This window comes from Notolabrus celidotus, chromosome 19, assembly GCF_009762535.1.
Source record: "Notolabrus celidotus isolate fNotCel1 chromosome 19, fNotCel1.pri, whole genome shotgun sequence".
Classification (NCBI taxonomy): domain Eukaryota; kingdom Metazoa; phylum Chordata; class Actinopteri; order Labriformes; family Labridae; genus Notolabrus; species Notolabrus celidotus.
Window position 1 is genome coordinate 6116655 of NC_048290.1, and position 12537 is coordinate 6129191.

A 12537-nucleotide genomic window follows, 5' to 3' on the forward strand; every position below is an offset into this window, starting at 1 on the left:
AGGCGGGATTTGAAGGTGGTGGGAGAGGTGGAAATTTTGTAAGTCCTGGGAGAGAGACAGAGGCTCTCAGCCTCAAGCGGGCAGGTGGGAGGGTGAGCTGGGTGGAAGAGGAAGGCCTGAGACTAAGGATGGGTTTTACAATAGCTACAAGTTGACATCTTGAAACAATAGATGACATCTCATGCATTTGGAGCCACAGTTAGTGCAATCAGCTGATTAAACACACATTTAACTTGACAATAAAATGACAGAGACTCCTTAGGTCAACACAGTCAACAGCATAACTGACTCCAGGGTCAGTTCGAAAGTTTTGGGGTTGGACAGAAGAAGCTAGAGGCCATTCTAAATTACACAGATCATCCACTTCACAACTTCTTTGTGGATCAGAGAAACAGCAGCAGTGGACGGCTCATCTCTCTGTGCTGCAGGACTGAGAGATATAGAAAATCATTCATCCCTGCAGCCATTAGGCTTCATAACTCTCTAACCAATGGGAGATGAGCTGACAGACACCTGATTTTTATAATTTTATCTGCCAGACACCTGCATTTCCCGCTTGGGGGATGAATAAAGTACATTCTATTCTACATTCTATCCTCTACTATGTTATTCATGGCTTCAAGCTAAACTTATCCAAAAGATGGGGCCTGGATTTGGCCTGATGGCTAAATTGCGCACCCATGAAGCGGTTGGCCCGGGTTCCCCCACTCTCTCCCTGTCTCCAGCACTATCCACTGTCCTCTCCACTCTGATAAAGGTGCAAAAAGCCCCCCCCCCCCCCCAAAATAACATCTCCAAAAAATAAACGCATGAGAATAAATCAGAAATCAAATCATGAAAAGAACGGACTAAAACAATAGAAACCATGTTGGAGAAACAATTCTTTGTCAAGCACTTTAATTATAAGTCTGACCCATATCCCATCTGTTTATATGGAGGAGGCTGGCTTTATGAAATGGACTGCAGCCAGTCAGAAGGGGAACACTGTTTTGGCTTCACTTTGGGGAGCTGCCTAAGTTGTCATCCATCTTTCTGTACAATTAATGAGCCAATTACTGTTGCATTAACTCAGATATCTTTGTCGTATGATCAATATGCTAATTATTGATGATTGTTGAAACACTGATTGCTGATATTTTTCAATCTTTCACTCACCCATCAGTGTCCTCTTGTGTTTTAGATTTTACTCTCTGAGGCTGTGTCAATAATCAGGAAATAACTGACACGCAGCAGCCAATCAGAATCGAGTAATCTTCCAGACTAAGGTGTAAAAGGCAGAGATGCTCATTTTAGTGATGATTCTTGCCAAATTTGAAGGCCGACTGACTCACTGGAAAAAGCTGGACACCACTCATCCATAACGTGTTTGTCTTTCAGGGCTGGTTAGCGGAGGTGGAGGAGAGGATGCCATCAAAGAGCGACACACAGCGTAGAAGTATCTATGAGACCCAGAACAACACAGCAGTGAGCAACAACTGTGCACAGGACAGAGAGAGGTATGTTATACTCTGATGAAGACAACCACTACTCATCTCACTCCAGAGACATCACACGCAGTACCTCTTTGGAAGAAGACTATGTATGTTTTCACAGTATATTTACTGTGTGTGTGTTGGCCTTTGAGCAGCCCGGATGGCAGTTACACGGAGGAGCAGAATTCAGAGACTCAGGTGAAAGCCAACATCGCCCCAGCACCCAACACCAACCCCATCCCCACGTCCACCACGCCGGAGTTCGACGACGAGTTCGACGATGAGGAGACCCTGCCCACCATCGGGACTTGCAAAGCCTTGTACCCATTTGAAGGTAGAACTATAATAATAACATTCAAATAGTTTATTACTCCGTTATTGATCTGTTGCAGCTGTTGAGTTATATCTGGAAGCATACTCAACAGGGAGCTCATGATTGTCCAGATGCAGGGTGGAGGAGTTTAATAACTCTGGATGAGGAGGTGTGAGGTTGTGACCTTTTGGAAAAGAAAATGTGCAGAGGTGGAGGATGGATAGAGGGATATATTTCTCTAGTGGACTATTACAAATAACACTAATAATCTGGCTGATGACTCAAGTGCTGGACGTAACTGAAGATGGAACAGAGCCCTACAGAAGGAATCAATCTGAGTAAAACTCAGGGATTCCCTCCGCTGTTGGAGGAAATATGGACATGTAGTTAAAAATGATCAACACTAAGCATTACATGTATGAATAATGAGTGTAGTAAGGATTTTACAGAGAGCCAGGGTGGGTTTAAACGCTTCTCTTTTCAGATACGGACAATCTTTATATGTTCATGATGATATCTTGTTTGCCTGTCTATATCAAAATTATGGCTTTCACAGGTTAGCTCACTCCTTCTTTTTTACTTTTTTTGTTTTATTAGTGATTTTCCTGACTCACAAATAAGCAGAAGGACAGTTAATAAAGTGATATACAACACATGACATGGAACAGCGGCAAAACTAATAGAAAGTATGCCGGTAGAGAGCTGATGGCATGTCAACAAAGTTCAGATGACTGCTGCAAGATAAGAATAACAATAAGAATAATATATAATATTATCATAATAGTAATAATCCTTGGAGCGATTGGATGATTGACAGTTGAAAACTGAGGGAGAAAGAGAAGGAACAAGCAAAACAATTAATTAATTAATTAAAATAAAGAGAAATAAAATAAATTGAAAAATTAAATTACATTTTTTTTTAAAGGACGCACACATGTACATACATACACAAACACACACACACACACACACACACACACACACACACACACACACACAAGCATAGACACACCTAAGTGCACATAAATACATCTACAAATACACACACACACACACAGAGCTTAGATTAGATTAGATTAGAAAATCTTTATTGTCCCCAAGGGGCAATTTGTGTCGCAACAGCAGTCCACACATCCTATACATACAAGCAATACACACAACAACAAACACAAGTTCACAAATAAATTCAAGTACATATCCATATAACTTAACTCCCGTGGATGACATCATTCTTCCTGTGCATGAGACCAAGGTAGGGTCCTACAGCTTGTTTAAAAACCCAACAGCTGAGGGCACAAATGATCTAAGATATCGGTTTGATCTTGCCCTCCTAGTGTAAGTGAACCTCCTCCCTGTTGGCAAAAGTCTAAACTCTGAAAAAAGGAGGTTTTGAGGGTCTTCAAGGATGGCCTCTGCCTAGTATGGCCTTTGCCTTACTCCCTCTTTAGGCTAATTGTTGTATTTTCCTACTAAGCACCAGCTGGTCTTGCTTTCTTGTCAGCACACCTGATTTACACACAAACCCTCTGTCTACATGAAGTTACATCTTTTTCTTTCTTATAATTAGCAGATTGAAGAATTCTTATTCACTCATTCATCCTCTTTTTTCCTCTTCATCCCTTCCCTTCTGCTTCCTCCTCCATCAGGTCATAACGAGGGCACCATCGCCGTTGCAGAGGGCGAGCTGTTGTACGTCATAGAGGAAGACAAAGGAGATGGCTGGACACGAGTGCGCAGGAACGAAGACGAGGAAGGATACGTCCCCACATCCTACGTCGAGGTCTTTTTGGAAACAAATGCCAAAGGTGCTATGACATACATTTAACCGTGCAAAGGTCACTGTTAGCTTAGATGAGATGATGCCCCTCTGCATACACAATTGCTGTCTCCGGTCCTGTGGAGAAACAGATTTGTACATTGTGCCTCTGACGGTTGTGGCAGACGATGTAATGTTGTTTTTTTGAGCTCTGAACACAAATTTTAAAAAATGACACTGACTGAACACAAGCTGAGCAAGACGGATGTTTTTGCAGAAGACGACTGTGAAAGGAAGTTTCTAGTTCCTCACTTCTTAGTCACTGCAGTGCCACCTAGTGGTCATTTAAAAGAATAGCTGCATCCACAGTCACAGCTAATCACACACTGACGATGATCACATGCACATTTCAAACACAGTATTTGTTTGTTTTTATACTTGTTTTCTTTTTGTTATTATATCAGATCTTTAACTACTGTTGTGTGCTTTCAATCAGTAATTGGATTGATCAAATATTTGACTCGGTAATGTAGAAACCTCAGAGAGTGAATGTATCAACATCAAGTAAAAAGTGAATCATCAGAGTCACAAGCTGGTGTGTTTTCGATCACTTGTTTTACCTGAAAAGGAAAGCATGCTTGATGTGCAATCATGACACTGTAATTAAATCTGCTGTAAAATATAGATACATATTAAAAGGATATTTTTGTAGGCAAAAAATAAAATATACAATAAAAAGTATTCCCCTGATTCCCCAGGAGTTGCATGCTGTAGATGAATTTAGTGCTGTAACAAGAAAACTTGATGACCCTTCCCTGATTAGATTCATTTTATGAAACGATCGATCAATCTAGTAACTTAAATCCTCTTAAAATTAACTTCTTCTCTTTTTTATCCACTTTTTGATAATGATAGTGTTGGCCTGTTCTGGTCCTTTTTTTCCAGGCCAGTGGTAGAGGCATACAGGAGTGAGACTTAGCTCTATGGTGAGACTCAGCCGACACACGGAGCTGGACTTTAAAGACTTCTGTTTTTTCTGCATGGGTGTCTGAACTGTAAAAAGCATGGTGTGTCATCCCACCTGGCTTCAACAACGAGACGTTCTGTGCTACTTTTTTAAAGACTGGCATCAACTCAGAGACCATTTCTTTCATAACTCATTACATGAGGCTTTGTTTAGCTTCCCTTTGATCAGCTTTGGTGGCTTGTTACTGGCACAGCACGGGGTTGCTACTTTGAGGATGTCGGTGCTGTAGATACTCTTCGTGCATCTTGTAGTTTTATGAGAGAGTGTTTGAAATCAGGTGCATGAGGCAGCATCTTTGGAGTTTTTGACTGTACCATGATGTGACTTTTTGGCATGTTGTGACAAAGAACAGAGGCTGAATCTTTACATGCATTCAAGCCAGAACAGGGGTTGAATCCTAACATGCATTCAAGACAGATAGAAATGGATAAGATGCACATAGAGCAGAGTTTCTCTTTTAAAGTACTTTCATACATGCAGTGGATTCTTTCCTCCTCCTCTCCATATCTGAATATTTGGGGTTGCTGTCTGTCTTTGACTGGATTTTCTCCTAAAAGCGTTCTAACTTTTTTTTTTTCACTTTTTTTTTTGTTTGTTTGTTTGTTTGTTTGTTTTTTCCTCCTTTTTTGACTTGCAGATTCCTAAAAGTGTGAGAGGCTGGCTGAGGAATGGCAGGGCAAGCAGCCTCGGAGAAAACATCACCACGTTCCTCACGCGCTCAGAGTCAGAGAGAGAAAGTGAAAGATGACCCCCAATCTAAAAAAAACAGAAAGACGGCCGATTAGAACGCAATTTTTTTGAGAAACATGAAACAAAACTTACCCGGATTGTTGCATTTCCTGCGCAGAAACTCTGCCATGTGAAGCAACAATCAAGAGAAATCCATCTAAATTTAGTGCTCATAACCTTTGTCCATTCTTAACACCCATACAGCAGTCACAACCACAGTATTCAATTTGCTTTTTTTTGTTTTTTCAGCAAAGCTTTTGCTTCTTAATGGAACTAACTCTGCTTGCACCGCGCTCAGTTTTGACTGCGGCTGTTGGCTTCCTCGCTCTGAACGCGCCCCCCTTTTCCCCCTCCTGGCTATGCCACTTCTCTTTACCCTCACTTTACTGCCCCTCTGCACACACACACACACACAAACACACACACCTACACATGGCAAAGGGTGTGGTCAGAGACAGGACGGGGACCAGCAGGAGCAAAAAAGTCCACCTTAAAACACCTTTCATGCAGCAGTGTGTGTGTGTGAGAGACATTAACTCCTCCTCCTGCTAAAGACAACCACCCTGAGCTCACCTGCCTACATCCGGAGCTTTGAAACTCTCATCTCCACCTTCCCTCTAAAAATCCACATTTTCAGGTTTCAACCAACTGGATAATGAAGAAGTGAAGGTGCTAATCATCTATCTAAACGCTACATGCCTCTGTTTCATGTTGTGTGTTTGTTTCTTATCTGAATGCCTGTATGTGTTACTTTCAAAGTGTCCCTTTTTCTCCACACCACACCCCCCCCCCCCCATCACACATATCCTGAACCAGCCGAGAGGAGAAAAAGATGGATGATGCACAACTCACCATTGCTTGTCCTATAAATCCTTGTCTTGTTGTCTCTGGTGTCTGTTCCTCTCTCTGACCACCCGCCCCCCTTCCTCACCTCCACAGTCCCTCCCCCCCCCTTCTCTGGCGGCTCCTTTGGCTGCTTTGGCTCAGGGCGGGGGGGCCTCTCAGCGATGCGGTGTGCTGCATGCTTGCCCTGTCTTCCTCCTCGCCCCCCCTCTGCTAACAACAAGGTGTTGTTGGAGGGGTGTTTGGTCAGCTTCGTCCAGCCTTTCTGTTTAGTTAACCCTCATTGCCTGGTCTCACTGTTTGAATTAACCTGAATGCTACTGTTTGGGTTCAGTGCCTGTGGTTCATTTTATCTCTTTTTTTTGTTTTTCTGTCTGAGAAAGCATGTTGTCCTGTTTTTAACAGCGAGCGAGTGATCTCCTCCTCCCACTGTTCCCCGGTTTAATCTCTAAAACTGTCAGAAAAGGACGATAGGGACCTGAAATGTTGTTTTTCTGAATGATTATTTTGCATAGGTAGGTCTTGTGCATTTGTTTTACTGTTAAATACACAGTACAGTATGTAAGTAAGTAAAAACTGTTAGTGTTGTATGTTTCTCATCAGAGTGTCTAATGCAAGTTGTTGTTAGTTTACAGTTAATCACCCTGTGGAGACGCCTACACTCATTTCAAGCAGCAACAGTGTGCTAAAAAAGTAAATCGTATTCACATGGCGGCCATTTTTTCTGAGGTGTCACTGAGGGTGGGAGGCTTACGTGCTATTTCCATGTGGTAGATTTAAGATAAGGTCAAACTTGATTCATCTGAGAAATAATCTTTAACGACAGTGTTGTCAAAATTTGGACAAATATCCGTCCATACATTTAATACCTCTAAGCTAACACAAGGCGTTAGCTAATGTTAGAATTTAACCTGTTTCTAAATATCAGTACTGGTTGAGAATGTTACACGCTAAGCTAATGCTAACTGTAATGCTAGCTAGCAATTGATTGAATGCTAACACTAGCTTTTGTGACTGTATTATAGTAAACATTTGATAGAAGAGGTTTAAATGCCTAGCTAAATGTGACGCTACATAGCCTACAGTAATGTTAGCCAGGAACTGAACTAGCAGTTTTGACGTAGCCGTCTGTACCCAATGAGTCATGAAAAGAAGGGCCATATTTTAACCCTCCTGTTATGTTGCGGGTCAAATTGACCCTTGTTAAAGTCTATTTTAGGCAATGCCTTCCAAACTAGCTAAATGCAGCTTAAAAATCTTGGCAGCATGTGACAGAAGAGGTGTTAATTTATCAACATCACTTCTTAAAAATAAAAATTCTAAATGTACAATAAAATTAAAAAAAAATGTATGTCATGTAAAACAATTGTATTTATATTTAGGGCTTAATTTGAATGAAAAACGAGTGAGTTATCCTCATTGAACCATGATCTGTGAGAATTAAAGAACACCAATGGACCAAATCTTGATTTGAATTGTTAGTAATGGAGTTAAAAATTTGATTTTTTTTTCAAAAGTGTATTGGGTTTTTTTTGGGTTCTGACACTTTTGGATAATTGAATAAGCCCCAGGTCATATTGACCCAGGACCATTATTGCTGTTCCAGAGAAACAAACATAACAGGAGGGTTAAAGCTGTTTCAGACATTAGCTAACCACTGCCTAGCTAACATACCTGTGTGTTAATGTTAAACATTTGACAGGAGAGGTGTCTCCCTTAGCAAAACGCTAAGCTAGGTAGACAACAGTTATGTAAGCTAGGCAGGCGGATGCTTACCACACTTTATCATATAGCAGTCATTACAAAATCAGTTGTTTACCTTGAAACATAGCATTTCGCCACTTCCTGGCTAACATAATAGTTAAATAATCAATTCCCAATCAGTGGTAATGTTATCAAGGAATATGATGAATGCTAACATTAGCTGCTCTGTCTGCTCATCAACTAATGTTTGCCACTTCTTAGCTAATACAAAAGTACACTTTAAAGCGCTATACAACTTTGTAAGCATATAAACTTCTCATCTTGAGTGTAACTTGACAAAAAATGGCTCCTATGTGTGTATGAAACTATTTTACACCTGATGTTTCAAGGATGGTCCACTTTAACTGTCTACTGTATATGAAGATATACTGTGATCCACGTTTTACCTGTGAGTTTGTGACTGAAATGTGACCCAGAATCACCTGTCGTGGGCCTTAACTGGGTTTTATTAAGAGAAGGAATGACGCTGGTGAAAGGATTAAGATGTGATTATCTCAAAAGTTTGGGGTCAAATTTGAGACTTTTTGTAATCAGAAACTATCTGAAGATAGAAATTATGTCCACTGATCCCCTTTTCCTGCTCAACGGCACATAATGTACGTGATTTTAACATTTTTTGTTTTATATATGATGATGATGATGATGATGAGTTGACTTTCAGCTTTCTTTGCTTTTTATTTCCTAGTATTTTAAAGCTGGAAAATCTGTGTTGTAGCTTATTCTGCTTAAACTGCAAATATGAGTAACAAAGACACACATGTGTGGAAGAAGCCATTTTTAAATATTCATCTGATGCAGCATTTTATGAACACGGAGGACGGATGAACGTATGACTGTTTGGACTTTTGATGGAAGGAATTGATCATACCCCCTGTTGAATCAAGCTCATCAGTATCATGTTTGCTTTTTCACCACTCATTGCTCGATATGCCTCCTTTTGTTTTGTTCAGTCAAAAAGCCCAATGAGGCACACATCAACACTTTCAAGGCAGCAGTATGCTTAACGTTAAACATCTGCCTGCAAGATTTCTGCAGCAAGACCACCACAAACCTTTTAGTTGATGCCCCGGATTAACCTGCCTGTACAGAGGAAAACGGCAAGTTGGAATTAGAGAGAGTATATATGAATATATAAATAAAGTTTAAAAAGGAAAAACATCTATTTTAACTATTGAGAGTCTTACCATTACTTTATCTGCTTTGCAAAGTAAGACTTCCTTTCCTTTGTAAAGGTCTACCAAATGGTGTGTTTTTGCACTTTTTTGTTTGTGTTCCATTTGGTAGCCCATGCTTGTGTTTTTGGAGCACTGAATACTTTGTATTGTGTTTACTGTGCCAATTAAATATGCCTGAAAGTTAATGAGGAGCTATTTGTGTCTTTGTTTTCCTTCTCTTGGGAATTTAGGCAGAATAAAGAGCCAGGACCGCACAGAATCTATCACTGGTAACTGCAGGAGTAATTACACACAATTATTAATTCCATGTTTATGAGGACGCAAAATGTATGCAGACGGATCACGTTTTATGATATAGATTAAGGATTTAATTAAAGAGATTTAATTAAAAGATTACTCTTTGCACAAATGGTCCAAATGTCACCTTCACATCTCTCAGGCATATATCTGAGCGCTATGTTCATTATCTCTTAATCTGCACGCTTTTTCCCCCTTATTTTTTATTGATATAAATCAGGGGTGTCAAACATACGGCCCTTGGGCCAAAACCAGCCCGCCAGAGGTTCCAATCCAACCCACGGGATGACTTTTGAAATTACAGAGAAGACATGAAGTGCAATCTTTCAATAAAAGTGTCTGCTATTTCAAATTTGTCCTACAATCAAACCGCTGACAGGGGGCACATGAACTTGACTTTTTTTTTCTCAAAGTGAGGAAAACGAATATTTGCAGTTTGCATAATCCGGTGGAAATTCGTAGACTTTTTGGACCCCTGCATACAACACTGTCCAGCAAGCAAACTGTTCATGCTGGAGCAGGGGGATCCATAATAGCCAACTTTACCCTCTTCATTATGATAATCTATCTGTTTTTTTGCTGTAAACATAACATTCTCTGTGTCAGGTGAATTGGAAACCTGCATGCTTGGTGTATTTACCAGAGCCGTGGGAAGTGGCTTTAAGTTGGGGGTGCTGTAGTAAGAGTTGCAATTTTTTTTTCTTTTTGCATTTAGGTTACTTATGCAACTGATAGGCTATAGCGCACATACATTTTATTTTTATTTATCTGGTTTGAATACAAGCTTTCAAGAGAACTTTTCATTATAAATTCACAAATTGCAACTTCCATACCCCGTTGTACAGCAAAGAGCATACAAGCCAAACCTGGTAAAACAGGACCAAAAGGCAGTAAAGCGAATTGAACAGAACTTATCCAAATACGTTTAGTTTTTAAGCAGGCACACACACAGGGCCCAGGCATCAGGTTATTTTAAAATGAATAATTATTTAAAATTGCTATAAATATTTCTCAAATCTTCCTCAGGCATTACATTTTCAGAAAATAATACAATGGAACAAAAAACTGATTTATTGTGTTAATTAATGTATTTGTTTCAACTTATTTATGCATCCAGAAAAAATTATGTGATGCCTTTTCCAGCACCCTCAGCACCCCTACTTCCCACAGCCATGGTGTTCACAGCAGGTTTCGGTGCATTAAGGAAATAATATTAGCCCAACTATGAGACTCATCATGGCGAAAAATACAACAGCTGTTTTTATACAGATATAGTTCATGTAATGTGAAAATTTTCAGAATGTACTTTTTTGGACAAAAAAAAAAGGGAACAAATTGGAGTTGTCCTCTATAGGTTAATATGTTAGGATTTTACAGGTTTGGCCCTCTTGAGATCAAATTGGGCTGTATGTGGCCCCTGAACTGAAATGAGTTTGACATCCCTGATATAAATATATACTCAGAGGAAAAAGGTGACCCTCTAAAGTAGTGCTGTGAGCGTTCACACGTGAAACGTGGTGTTAATGAGGTCCGAAATTAACGCGTTTTTTAATTTTATTTAAATCCTAAGCCTTTTTGTCCCTTCCGACGCACCGTAGTTAAGTTCCTGTTGCTGCTGCAATGAATGAAAATGACACTGCTGCACGTTTAAATGTCACATTTCACTAAAAGAAAACTCCAAGACAGCTCAGTTGAACAGTCACATGTAATATGCATGTTGTGTCATTGTACACAATCACTGAGTTACTGAGTCTGAGCTTACACCTTAGCTCAGCGCACAGGTGCAGCTAATCAAACTGATGTCAATAAACAACCACATTACAACAGCTGGCAGAGTTCTGTTTTGAGATTTTGAGTGCGAAAGTTGCAACAAACCTGTGGCTTTGATCAGAAACGTCCTTAAGTTGGAATATATGTGACCAGTCATGACTTATTATAGTGGGGGAGATAGTTCCACACAAACAGGACCTGTATAAATCAGAAAAAACAAACTGGAGCTCCTGAAAAGTGCAGATGCTGTTGCATTAACTGGGGATCACTGGACACCAGCAAGTCATCAAAGGTAACTCAAGCACACTATATTGACTGTAAAAGGACATTGTATGCATGCATTGTGCAAAACAGTGTTTTCCTATGAAAAAAAAAAATACAAATAACCACAATATTACCTCTAAGTCATGTTTTTTTCAGACCACACTTGTGAAGCAGTGCAGCATTTATTTGAAAATCAGCTCATTTGATCCTGTGTTTGAAAGGACTTCAAACCAAAATGATGAAATCTGAAACATGGGATTAAAAAATGCAATTAATTGTGATTGACCATAGAAATTCTGCAATTAAAAACAAATGTTTTGCACCTACTCTAAAGGCAGTCTTATTAGTAATAAACAGATAAAGGTAGTAATATTAAAATACAGTCAATATTTTTAAAAAGGAACATGGTATTACTTATTATTTTAATGGGTTATGTTTATCTATGTAAAAACAAGTGATGTGCAACCTTTTCCCATTACACTTGTTTTTATCCCAAATAAATGAGAAGTAGTGCTGCTGATTGTATCTTGTTGATAGTTGTCAGCAGGTTAAAAGCTTTAAGACTGAGTGGAAAAGCCATAAATAAAAATACATACTTACTGCAGAGCTGCAATACAGTTCAGAAGAACGCATGCAGGGTTTATAAAACTATATAAATCATCTTAAAACCGCATTATACAAAAAATTAAATGATTTACTGGCATATAATTTTTTTTTGAGGCTTCACTTTTGACAGTAAATCTGGGTGAACTTTATTAACAGCAAGCTAACATGACAATAAAAGACATTAAAAGAGAAATGATAAGACAAGGAAAATTCCTGTTTAAAGTGGTGACATCTTTCTGTGTAAAATAGTAGTTTGTATATTTCTTGTTTGAGGCAGATTACAATTTGTATGATCTGGATGCAGTTCCTCTCTTGGCCATCAGATGGCAGCCTCGTTCCATCAAATCGCCATCTTTACTTCCTTCAGGAAAGTATCCAATTCTTGCTTTCCTTTTTTCCCCACCTCTTCTTATCCCTCTATTTTGTCTCTGACAATGCAGCACTTTTTTAGGGACTGACACGAAAAAACTTCCAGAGGCAGTTAATTATGCAAAGACTCAACGCACACACACAGACCCCCC

At 39.5% G+C, this 12537-nt stretch overlaps 1 protein-coding gene and 1 long non-coding RNA gene across 6 annotated transcripts in view; both read left to right on the top strand.

Moving 5' to 3' along the window:
* LOC117831382 (formin-binding protein 1) overlaps nt 1–9264 on the top strand; it is a 103015-nt gene extending 93751 nt beyond the window's left edge. For 3 of the 5 annotated variants that reach the window (XM_034710051.1, XM_034710048.1, XM_034710047.1), the window contains 4 exons: nt 1378–1496; nt 1628–1806; nt 3432–3590; nt 5206–9264. In XM_034710051.1, coding sequence (XP_034565942.1) covers nt 1378–1496; nt 1628–1806; nt 3432–3590; nt 5206–5213 — 465 coding nt within the window. In that variant the 3' untranslated portion in view covers nt 5214–9264. Of the gene's footprint in view, nt 1–1377; nt 1497–1627; nt 1807–3431 lie in introns of all 5 variants that reach the window. The other 2 variants (XM_034710050.1, XM_034710049.1) reach the window with 2 other exon arrangements.
* A 1938-nt stretch (nt 9265–11202) lies between these two features.
* Nucleotides 11203–12537, top strand: part of LOC117831276 — an 85535-nt gene continuing 84200 nt past the window's right edge. Inside the window, exon 1 of the long non-coding RNA XR_004634966.1 lies at nt 11203–11438. This is a non-coding gene — a long non-coding RNA (uncharacterized LOC117831276). The remainder of the gene's footprint in view (nt 11439–12537) is intronic.